The sequence below is a fragment of the Aptenodytes forsteri genome, unplaced genomic scaffold (genome assembly GCF_000699145.1).
Source record: "Aptenodytes forsteri isolate BGI_AS27 unplaced genomic scaffold, ASM69914v1 Scaffold155, whole genome shotgun sequence".
In the NCBI taxonomy this organism is placed as follows: Eukaryota; Metazoa; Chordata; class Aves; order Sphenisciformes; family Spheniscidae; genus Aptenodytes; species Aptenodytes forsteri.
Genome location: NW_008794446.1, coordinates 3,763,615 through 3,776,296, shown reverse-complemented (window position 1 = coordinate 3,776,296; position 12,682 = coordinate 3,763,615). Strand labels below are relative to the sequence as shown.

The following is a 12,682-nucleotide window of genomic DNA, read 5'->3' as shown; positions in this document are numbered from 1 at the left end:
ATTCCATATTCCAGAATCCATGAGTTAGATAAAATCTTTACTAAACAACACATATGTCAATAACCTAACCTGTTGGACCTACCTAGAGCCTTCTGCTGAAATACCTGTGCGGGCATGTGCTCAGAGGATAACCTCAGCTGTGTCTGTGGGAAATACAGAACCATCTCTGGTTTAGGGAGGAGAATGGAGAAAAATTGTGAGTGGCTGCTCCAGCTCAGTAGTTGAAAACTTGCCTATGAGAGCATGGTGAACTTCCTTTTATAATTCTAAAATAATTTTCCAATCAATGCATTTATTAAGTTATCACTTTTATTCTACAGTAAGTATCAAAAAGGAGTTTCTAGTTCAGTTTGCATTTGTAACAATGTCTTGGCATTTCTCACAATTGCTGTGAGAAGACTGAAAATTTACCAGATTTTAAACACAATGTTTTCCATGGGGTAGCTTTCAAAAGTAGCTTGCAAAACCCCTTCTGGTTAGCATGTTTGTCCAGGAAGTGGGAGACTTAAGTTTTTGGCCTCCAGAGACTCGGGGTTTCAAACCCACATTCCCATATTCACAAGCATATGCTGACTATCAGGCTATAAATTAATGTGGGAGTGGCCCCCTGTGAACCTCCAGCTTTGGTGGAAAGCAAAATTCTTTTCTCTACTTCTGTTTATCAATCTTATATGACATGATGATTTGATAAAAATAGAGATAAATCAAGAAATCAGGAATGAAAACTGCATCCCTTCAGCAGCAGTATGTAGGGCAAATCGTCTCCCTACTTGCACTTTCTCTGGTCCAACAAAAATTGGTTTCATGGCTATGCAATGGCTAAGCTCCAATAGCGGTGATAGAAAATGTCCTTTTCTGGCCTAGACTAGAGGCTGGTGCCTGGGGTTGCTCCTGGAAAGTAGGATGTGTGGCATGAATTCCTTTAGGCTGAAAGGGAGTTGAATGCAGGTTTTTGTGTTTTTATGTACACTTGAGCCTCCCTTTACTTCTTTATCCTTGCTTAGATAAGTACCACCTTTGGGAAAAACACTGAACTGAATGAAGCTTAGTCATCTTGCCAGGATCAGATACCTACTTTCTAAGCCAAAATTGCCCATCTGAAATAGGTAATCTGAATCTGCACCTTATTAAGTTGATGACCGCATTGTATAAATCTGCTGCAGTTGAGAGAACAGTGAAAGAAATCTGTTTTCTCTTAGGAAGACACGGCACATGCAAAGGACATAGTTTGCTTATTTTAATTCTTTGAAGTGATCTGGCAAATGTAAATCTTTGCAGTTCTAAGAGATTGAATAGAAAAATTATTGTGATGGAGTTTGACAATTTGGGGCTTGATTTTTTTTCTCTTATGATATATAGGGATTTGTTTTAGCTGAGCGCTAATTTGTATACAAATTTCTTCTCACATAGCAACTGTATTAGTCATCACAAAAAGGAGCAAAGAGAGTACATGATATGCCCTGGAGTTCAACATGTATCGTTATAGTTGTTTTATTTTTATATTTTATGATTGCTTTATTGAATGTCTCTTTCAAACAAGTGACTTTGAAAATTAGAATTATCTCCGAGTCTTTGAACAGATACCAAAGTGGATGATAGAATTGCAGAAAAGTGAGGGACAGATGCTTTCATCTGAAACAGACACAAATTCAGAAACTAATTTGGAAGTGATAAAAATTAATTTGCACACTTTAATTGGAATCAGACTCCTGCATGAAAGAAAGGAAGGGTAGGCAGCTTGTGCTAAAAGCTGATTGAATTTTTTGTCAGGTAAGTATGTTGGACTTGGCCGCTTATCCTCTTGAGCCTCTCTGTGCAATATATTACATTCACCCTTTGACTGGTGTTCTTTAAAAGGATCAATGCTATTCCTGTTTTGTCCCTAGAGCCTGAAATTTCATTGATCTTGGGACTTGACATTTCTCATTACCTATTGTAGCTTCCAAGAGGATGGTCACAAGAGGTGTGAGAGTTAACCCTGCTTTTTCTAACAGGAACTGTGCTGATCATTGGAAAATATTGTGTCTATCAACCCTAAGCTGGGTTTGTTTAGCATTGTAACATAATCCTCAGAGGTGCTAACGATTCACCCTATCCCAGTGAGTGTATTCTGTATATACCTGAAAGGGAGGGTAAGCGCTACCATAAAGGATCTTTGTCAAGTTAACCTTCACTTTTTTTTAAGTCTGTTGTGAAGTATACTTTTATTTGTTCCTTTTACATAACATATTTTTGAAACAATTTAAAATTGTGAACATCGCAGGTTTTGCGAGTTTGTATCTTGAAAGAGTAGTTATTCTGAACTCAGAATATTCATTTACTCTTTTATATCCGTCCACAGTTTAATACCCTATAACATGCCCTAGTTTAACCTTGAAAGGGCAGCAGTTTAAAAATAGCCACCAGTGTGTTCTGTACCAAGTGGACTGGATGGCTGTGCAAGCACATTGGCATACATGCAATCTGCTTTGCATGTTTAAAGAGCTATTACAGTACTTATATGTTTGTACAATTTAGGTATTAATTTTTAAAATAAAGTATCTTGGCACTTTTCTGCCAGAGTAGAAGCTCTTTGAAAACCAGTGTGTAAATTTTACTGGCATGGTCTCTACTCTGGTAGCCAAAGACACCTCTCTCAAGACTGCTAAGCAAAGGTAAATGAGCCAATAACACACCTGAACTAATGCAGTTATAGCTAGCATTTTATCAACAGATGTCTGTGCCCATTTTTTTGCTGCATATCCAATGGGAGCTGTACAGCACAGGGCAGTTCAGCGACTTGCCAAAGTTCTCAAAGCAATTTAGTGGAAGAAATAGGAAGAGAAGCTGCAAATCCTTACTCTCCTCTCCTCCACTCTATTTTCCCTTTTGGGGTCTGGATAGTTGCAAGACAGCTGAAAGTCACTCACCTTGGTGAGTTGTTTGTAGATATATACAATGCTCCTCACATTCCTCAACAAATAAATCAGTTCTGCCAGAGGTGAGAATATTTTGAATATATGAATATTTTTCTGTCAAAATTCTTTCTTTTACAAGCATTGCTCCCTCATGTTGTGGACATTGTTATTGGCTATTCTGGATAGTTGCAAGACAGCTGAAAGTCACTCACCTTGGTGAGTTGTTTGTAGATATATACAATGCTCCTCACATTCCTCAACAAATAAATCAGTTCTGCCAGAGGTGAGAATATTTTGAATATATGAATATTTTTCTGTCAAAATTCTTTCTTTTACAAGCATTGCTCCCTCATGTTGTGGACATTGTTATTGGCTATTTCCTATTTTGAAATATTCCTATTTATTGGTTGTAGCCTTACCTTTTCATCAAACTCCAGGATGTTTTTTTCTGACAGTAAATATTCAAGAAGGCTATTACATTTTCACTTCCATGAAAGTCATAGTATTTTCTAAGATTTTTTTTTTTCTGAAGAGTATCCCCTCAAAAGTGCTAATAGTAAAATAAATAGTAAATTAAATTATTTTCAACAACTACTTGAGCTATAGCCTTGTACTTCTGTCAAAGTCAGAGATGAAATGGAAGCTGGAATTTGCCTTGTGCTCTCATGCTTCTTTATACAGAAGTCTCCTAGATGTGTCCCCATACCAATCTGTACATAATTCCTGGAAGAGGACAATATGAGAGAAATAGTAACACTGTCTGTTCTCTTTCTTTTCTTCTGTTTTTTTCCTCACCATATGAAAGCACCATTCATTTCAGAAGAACCTTACAATAGTATTAAGCATTATATTTTTCAGAGAAAAGGGAAGATGGATTTTATTTTAGACTTTGTAATAAAACTTACTTGTTTGGAAATACAACACTTTTTTTTTTTCCTTCTGCCCTCTAGTAATTCGGTTCAAAGGTGCTCCTTTGGGGAAATTACAGGGAGTTTACAGTGATGGTATCTCAGTTCATAGGTAGGATATTTTCACCTGCAATTCCCTCAGAGCTGCAGCCTTTGACCTCTGGCTGCATCTATCAGTGGTGATGTGACAGTGACAGAATATTTTGCTAGATTTTGAATGGTTCCTGGAGTTCACAACTTCTGTCCTTAGCAATAAAATGTAATATGACTGAGGTTCTCTTCCCCGTGCCACAGCTTTTCCTGTAGAAAGTATCACTGAATAATTTTTTCTTTGAGCCCTAAGGGGAAAAATTACTGTTGGACTGTTACTCCTAATAATGATATTCCATTATTAATTTGTATTTACTGAAAAACAGGACTCAAAGATTTGTGTTTCAGGGCAGTTGTTTCTTATAAGCTTTTTCCTTTACCTTTATAAATCAAGAAGTGAATTAAATATGCTCATTTTTCATATTCTGACATTTTACAGTTTCATGATATTACAGTGTTTTCCTAGGAAACACTGAGGAAAATGTCCTTTTGAAAATTGCATTATTTCTTTTCCCTTAAAAAATTTCTAACCATCTAATAATTTCAGTCATTCACCCTTGCAGTCTGATGACACTACTGTATACACCTCTGTAATCAGAGCTTAAGCCAAGATGACGTTTGAGCATAATTCCTCTTTTTTTCCAGGACATACAAAGGAAAAAAAAAAAAGTGGAGAATTCTGAATTTATTTGAATTGCTTTTTTTTTTTCACTTTTCTGTTACACACTTGGAGAAAAGAAAACCTCAAAAGGAGATGGGGTTCTCAACAGCAACATTGATGGGGAAATTATAAAAATCTAAATCTCAAAGTATAGCTAATCTTTGATGAGAAACACAAAGCATCTTTCTCTGTTTCTTCCAACATCCATCCTTCCCTAGCAGTAAAGCCCAGTTTTCAGTTCACATCTTCAGTTTCCAGACCAGAAAGATTCTTTTCTTGCAGGCTAGATTAAAGATTGGGAAACTAGGATTTATTGGGACAGCTGTTTTCATTAGAGATAGGAAAGAAAGTGTTAATGTGTCTGTACAATGCAATGATAAGACCAGGTAGATTGACCCACCCTGTACTATTGGGTCCAAAACTGAAGTCTGTAAATCCATGGTTGGTAGTTCTCAGCTGGTTGAGAAAGATAGTAAAATACATGGAATTATTATTAAAATTTCGATGACAGGAGATGTTAGGGTTTGGCAAGAACTACTGTAGATTCACCCTAAAATTTCAAGAACTGTTTTTATATAAAGTTCTGGCTACCCAAATTTTAAGAACAAACTTGGAGCTAGACAAGGACAGGTAGTTACTACGATGACTAAAAAATGGCAAGCCCATCACTTCAAAGGAGTCTTTAAGAGTTTTGGTTGTTTAACAGAGTCAAAAGGAAAGGCTGAGAGGGCTGATTTCTTCTGTAAGTACATAACTGGGGAAAACATAAGAGAGGGAGAAGCCCTGAAGCTAAAGGACAGTGCTGACACAAGAACAAAGAGATACAAGGTAGACAGGAATAAATTCAGACTGAAAATCAGAATACTTCTCTCCTTTAGAGTAGGAAAGGTCTGGAACATCCTTCCAAGTCATATACCCAGATAGCCATTTCACTAATTTATTAACAGGTTTATATGATATGATTGTCTGCAATAAAAAAGACTACATTCGTTGACCCACAAAAGTCTATCCAAGCCTCCATTCCTAAAGCATATCTTTCAGAAACCCATGCAATATTGTTTAGCTACTCCAGTAGTTCCCTTGTTAATTTCTTTTAGGGTTTAACTGTTTTTCCAGTTAGGAAACGGCATTTTATTGCAGGGTTGAAATGTGTGCAGCCATTCACCCATTGGACCTCGCTGTGCCGTTAGCTGCAAGATAAATTTCTGGGCTACTGGACATCTTTTACGCCCGTGACTCCCAGCTATGGTGGTCAAGTCACTGCTTTGCTGCCTGTGCAGTGAAGAGAGAAGACACTTTAAACACTGTGTAGCCTCCTGTCTTATTCTCTGTATCAGTTGTGTGATCCTCCTTTAAGCTCATTTCTGTAAATGTGGGTACAAGACTTTAATCTTTCTGGTCTACAGCGGCAAGATAGTTCTCAACCCCTATTTGCTATTCAAGGGTATTGCACTGAAAGTTAATGTTGAGGGAGTTTTTCTTTCTGGCTCCATAAATCCTTCTGTCTCACTGCCTTCCAGAACAGAATCTCGTCTCCAGTGAGCAGAGCATGTGCTTGTCCAGGTGCATCTACCTTCCACCTGGCTACATTCAAAATAAATAAAATAAATAAAACACATTTTGCTACCTTTTTATTTAACTAGGCAATGCAGAGAATGTTATAATAATGACTTTCTCTCTTCATTATACAGTTGCCCATGAATCTTTGTATCAGTTTTATATACAACCATATCTTACCAGCAAAGATTTTATATTATCCTGTAGATAACATTATTGGTTAGTATTCCATCAAGAATCAATTCCCAGCTCCTAATTGGACACACTAATTTCCAATATCCTAATATGTAGCTCATCCTTTCTATGGACAAAAAATTTTAAGATCTGTCATTGAACCAGCTTCTGTGCCATCCATGTTGTCCACAGTCAGTTCCATATAAAACAGGTTTAAATCAAAACATTGTATTGCTAAGACAATTATCTTGAAAAAAATACATGGAGGCCATTTTAACATAGCCATCTTTATCAACTATACCTGTCATCCTGTCAAAAACAGATAAGAAGCTTGCTTGACAAGGCTCCCATTCCAGTACAGCATGGTGACTGGCATTAATGAGATTTTTGCTTCCAATTCTTCGTTGACAGAACTGTGGATTAACCGTTTTGTTATTTTGCATAGGATTAATGTTACAGTAATTCATCTGTAGTTCCCTAGGTCATTTCTTTTATCCTTTTAAAGTATTTGAACTACACTGGCAGAGCTCCAGTCCTTTGGAATTTACCAATTTTCTATATTTCATTTGTACAAAATAAATATAACCAGATGAAATCTGTGTTATCTAGCATGTTGCTAATTTTTTGTACTGATTAACTTTCTTTGGCTGGCAAAGCAATATCAAATACTAAGCAATTCCTTACTGCATATAGGAGTTTCACTGTTAAGATGTCAGCATCTGTTATTATTAGAAACAACAGAAATCTTGCTATTTGTCATATAAACACTCCATAAATGCCCACTTGTTTGAACCCAAAATAAAATACATTTCACTCCTGAATAGAAAAAATAAATATTTAGGGAGTAGTCTATCCTGCTCTTTAATAAATTAAATGTGATAAAAATGGCAAAGGTATCCATAGTGATATATATAAAATGATGTACACCCATAACCATGTTTAGGTATAATTTTAATCTATAAGCATTCAACGTGTCTCTGAATCAATAATGTCTATGCAACAGTAGTATCTTTCTAGTACAGTGTTGTTCCTCCTCTCTTCTTTTCCTACCCCCAGTTTCATGAAAAAAATTATGATCATTAATATAGGGACATCCTTAACTCATGCTGCTCTTTAGGTTCCTAGCAGAAGTCTAGAGACTTATATGTTCAATAGCAGATCTTTACATTACAGCTGCTTTTAATACCACCACACTTTGTATTCTTTATCTGAAATATACATTTCCAGTATTTTTAGGTCATAAAACAGCAATGTATTGTTATCATTTGTGTATTGTAAACAGCACGCAGTCCATAATTTCTAAACCAAAGAAATTTGCTTTTTGTTAATGTATGAATTAATGCATTGGGAAGCTGTGCTTATGAAACTTTATGATATCTGAATGTATTTTGCTCGGAAACCTAAGTATGAGATATTTAAGCATACTGCACCTCTCTGATGCTTACTGATTTAAGGCAAATTACAGCAAAGTTCTTTTGTTGATAAAACAGGTCTGGTTTGGCATTCCTCTTGTTGTTTCCTTTTTTTGTTTTTCTTCTTGTGTTTTTGTAACAGGTGATTATCCAGCTCCTCGGGCTGTTCTAACTGGTCACGACCATGAAGTTGTCTGTGTGTCGGTCTGTGCAGAGCTGGGACTCGTTATCAGTGGTGCTAAAGGTCAGAAATGTTTTTATGATTTAAGTCTTAACATTTTTAGAGCGTTTTTTAGTGGTACTTCTCAGTGTTCCCTCAAGCCACATGTACTTTAATTATCCAAAGTCTCCTCTACTAAGATGTGTTGTAATTCTGGGGGAATTTGCAGCAGCTTACTCTGAACTTTATTACTTACTATCTGGACTTACGAGGTTTAGACACAAATTAAGTTGATCATTCCTTCTAACTGTCAGCCTGTGCTACTATTCCCCCCAGATCTGGAAGAGCAGTTGATAAAAATTTATACAATAATTCATAATGACATCTACTGATTTTGAAGAAACCTGTTGATAGAGACCTGTATTTAGGGGAGGGCCAGTTCCAAGTTCTCCACCCTGATCTTAATTGAATGGCAGTTTGTAGGACTGACCTCAGTCTCCTTGGCAAGGGAAGCAGGGTCAATTTGCTTGGTTTTGGATCTGTGGACAGCATTTCATCCAGTAGGTTTTTTTGTAGTGGATTCCAAATAATGAGGAGTTTGCAGATTTGTTGTTACCTCTCTTCTATTAAACTTTTCGAGCCATCTGTTCACACTTTCTCCCTGTTACTTATCTATGGAATCCAGAGTATCCAACAATTGCTAACACAAATGTTCAAAATACCTTTCCAAACCTGCAGCAGTCTGCTGTATAACTGGTAATCAATGTAAATAAATCACCCGCCTCAATGAGTGTTTGCTTCATCTTTCCTTATTCTGTTTCTCCTTCATTTGTTCCATTTCACTTCTTCTGCCCACCTCCTCCTTTTCCCCTTGATTCCATGCCCACTTTTCTTCCCCCACTGCCCTCTCTCGTTCAGCTTCTTTTCTTAATTTGGCAAACTGCATGTCTTCTTCTCCTTTCCTTTCCTATTTGTCTCCCCCTCCTCCCCCTTCTCTCTTACTTTCTTTTGTGCTACATTATCTCTTATCCCTTCTTATTTCCTTGCTTTACGTTACCCTTGTCCTTCCTTAAGGTGGTTCTTCCTTATATCTCTTCCTATCTCATTTCCACTCCACTCCTACATCCACATCCAGCTACTTGCTTTCTCGGTCTACAGTGATGCCTGTTTTATTCATCCCCATGGATATCGTTGTACTCCTTTTTAAAAAGTTTGCTGCTTCTGAGGGTAGGAAGGATGTGATGCTTGTTCTGCCTGCTTTTGCTCACAGCTGAGCTCCTGGGTTATCGTCTTTTATACTGCCTCGGAGCTTAACATTTATTTTCAAAGCTGAGTGTGAAACTTTTGAGTAAAGGCATTTTTAACAGGAAATCTTAATGGGTCATTAACTCTCGTAATGACATACTACATAACAGTCGTAGGTGAAGTCAAGACATTTATGAAAAAAATGTACAGTGATGCTGAATCTAAAGATTTTTCTTGCAGCACTGCTATTTCTTATCTTTTAAGGCAGCTTTATATATTCTTACTGCTGTAATAGTGTACCCTTTCCAACTATCTATTTGCAAATTTCCTCTTATTAAAATAGCTGGAATCTGTATTCAGTTATCTTCTGCTTCATTAAGTACGTGATGCTTTGGTAACATATATTTTTAGAGGTAAAGGCTGCTGGAGGACCAAAGACTTTTACATCGAATCCAGAATATGTTTGTAATTGATCCAGAGAAATGGAGACCCAGTCTGTCCCCTGAGTTACTCTTCTCCTGTCCTTCCTCTTCAAACTCTATTCCATATACAAATGGAGAGAGAAAATCCCTTTTTTATTGCTGTTTTCCAGCAGATGCCTGTTTTAAAGCTTCTTCTTCAGTTTCTGTCATTCCCAGTCCCTTCCCAGTTTCTTAGGCTGCATTTCACGGCAGTGCTGCGTTGCTCTGCCTTCCTGCCTGGGCGCTGCCTGTGCTCCCTCGTGGGGAGACTGCCCCTCCAGAGCTGGCTGTAGCACTGTGATAACACGCACAGCATGCCAGAGAACCCGCTGAGGCAGGGAGACAGCACGTACAAGACTCGTCTGAGAAAAATCTTGTGCGTCAGGTTGATGTTTGCATGTTCTTATCCAACAAACCCAAAAAAGAGCGGTCAGTCCGTATGTCTTTACAGTAGCATCCTAAATCAGAAGATTTTCTGTGTGCCTTTTCATGTCCGTGACCAATCAGCTGAGCCAAGGTAGTGGCAGTTTGTCAGTGTGCTTAAATATGAAGGTATTACACTTTTCTTTTGAAAAATCTAACATGGTAATTATTCTAAAGGCGGAGGCATCACTTCTTATAACATTCTGGCACCTCAGTATTTCCAAAGCTGAAACTCAACTATTTGAGAAAATCAATTAATTCCATTGCAGTTGTATCCCATGGACCCAGTCAGGCTTGGAGTCTCTCTGCATGAGGCTTTATGCAAACACAGATAAAAACCCGTACCAGAGGCCTCACAGGCAAATGCACTGATGCTGTGATTCATTCTACCAGGGCAAACCCAGCTGCTGTTTGATTTTCAGAGAAGTTAGAAGGGCTTAATATGAGGTGGCTGAGTCTGCCAGTATGAATTTACTTTCAGGGTCATGAGCCAGTTGTATAAGGAAGAGATTACTGTGCTGTCCAGGAGTATCCTGTGATTCATAAAAGAAAACATTTAGTATTTACCGTGACTCATTACATTTATCACAGAAGAGACTCTTTTTCTCAGTAGGAGTACACATCTCACTTTCAAAAGAGTTTTTCTCATAGATCTTGAAATTGAAATAGCCTAGTGTTGTATCTTAAAATGTACATTGTAGATTTCATAGCTGTTTTTTTTCTTTCATAAGCAGTAATAAAAAGACATTAAAATCTCATACTAAAATCTCTCTGGAGTAAATGCAGTTATAGTGTGGTCTCTTAAAAGCTCTTATCGTCCAGATATCATAGTAACTCTGTTGGCTGTCAGATGACACCCATTGTTAAAACAATTCAGGACTGAAATCTATGCATATAACACATTCATTGGGGGAGAGGACCTACAGGAACTGCCATTGTCTATAGGAGAAATATGCAGTGATACGATTATATGCCCTCTGGGAGTTGCTCCTACTAGTCACTGATAGGGCCCCATCTGTTTAATGTGAATGGGCAGGCTAAAGAGAGTTCATGTTGTTGGAGGAGAGCAGTAAGACTGAGGCTTCTGAATGCTTGGAAAGAGGAAAGAATATTTTAGAAGATAGATCAATGAAAACTACCAGTTTAAGTAGATAATAAACTACCACTTTTAGGCATGTTGTATCTATTTTCTTAATATGCTAGTTCTTGCATTTCCTTTTCTGTTGTGTATTCTAAATTCTTTAAGCAAACATTGCATCTTCTTATATCTATGCAGGACTAATGTGATCTAAATGTGTATTATGCATTGCCTCTGTGCACAGTGTATATAGTTTGTATAAGCAGCAAATATATGATATATTATGTTTTCATATACAGAAGGTCCTTGTCTGGTACACACAATTACTGGAGATTTGCTGAGAGCCTTGGAAGGAACAGAAAACTGCTTGTATCCTCGCTTAATTTCAGTATCTAGTGAAGGTCACTGCATCATCTACTATGAACGAGGACGGTTCAGCAATTTCAGCATTAATGGCAAACTCTTAGCTCAGATGGAGATCAATGATTCAACCAGGGTAAATCTAAATGCAAACAAACATTTGTTGTGTCTCACCTTTATTTATTGAAATAAATTGAATTTATTTGCAGTGTGGTTTAAAGGAAATCACATATGTAAAATTGCCGCCTCCTGGTTAAGTCATGTGCAAGCACAAATCCTCTCATCTCCATCTCCAAATGCAAAACTGTACTTGAGCTTTTCGAGAATAAATAAGAACAAATTGTTTATCATCCCACACAATTCCTAGAATTTTTGTTTGGAATTAAATTTTGGGGGGAAATATGTCTTTAAAACAAATGCTCTGAAAAGAGTCCATTCTTCATTTATTAGCCAAGACGTGAATTTGTGCCTTCAGGGCTCTGCTCTGTCACTAGCACTTGAAGCAGCATTAGGAATGCAGATCGCTGCTCGGCTTTAGGTGTTAGTGGTGGCACTGAGTATCGTAGGTCAAACATCAAAATGTTCTGTGCTGAACTCAGGTCTTGGCAGATTCAGTTAAAGAGCTTTTTGGTTATATCTCATGTTTAAAACCGCACAATTGTTTTAATTAAATTTGGAGATCCAAAATTTGTTAGTTTATTTTTTGACTGGGGAGAAAGAGGAGTGGGAGCCTTTGTCTTCAAATTTAAAGTGGGCAGAGCAAAAGAAATGCTTATAAGTTGATTAAATTTTTGTAATATTGACCCGTTTCCATAAAAGCTAACTGTGTGCTTGGGTTTTGTCTTTTTCTCCTGAAGGCCATCCTCCTGAGCAGCGATGGGCAGAACCTGGTGACAGGGGGAGACAATGGTGTGGTGGAAGTATGGCAGGCCTGTGACTTCAAGCAGCTCTATATTTACCCTGGCTGTGATGCTGGCATAAGAGCTATGGATCTGTCTCATGATCAGAGGTGAGTTTGTCTTTAATATTGGTATGTAAATGGTAAAATTGCACAAAATATACATCTCCATGAACTTTAAGGTATGAATTTATGGTATTCACTCGTTAACAGGATATGGTACAAAACCATTACCCCAGTTGTTATCTTGTTGATTTATCTGACTCAGCATTTTTTCTGATCCTTGAGTCTCATAGCACAAGCGCTTAACATTAAGGTGAGGTCTTATATCATTGAAGTCAGTAAGCTGGAGACTCAG

General features: G+C 37.4%; 1 protein-coding gene across 1 annotated transcript in view; it reads left to right on the top strand.

The window, feature by feature from the left end:
* Window positions 1-12,682, top strand: part of NBEA (neurobeachin) — a 437,354-nt gene that overhangs the window by 422,679 nt on the left and 1,993 nt on the right. The window contains exons 54-56 of the mRNA XM_009290267.2: window positions 7,842-7,943; window positions 11,366-11,562; window positions 12,284-12,435. Of these exons, the coding sequence (XP_009288542.1) occupies window positions 7,842-7,943; window positions 11,366-11,562; window positions 12,284-12,435 (451 nt within the window). The remainder of the gene's footprint in view (window positions 1-7,841; window positions 7,944-11,365; window positions 11,563-12,283; window positions 12,436-12,682) is intronic.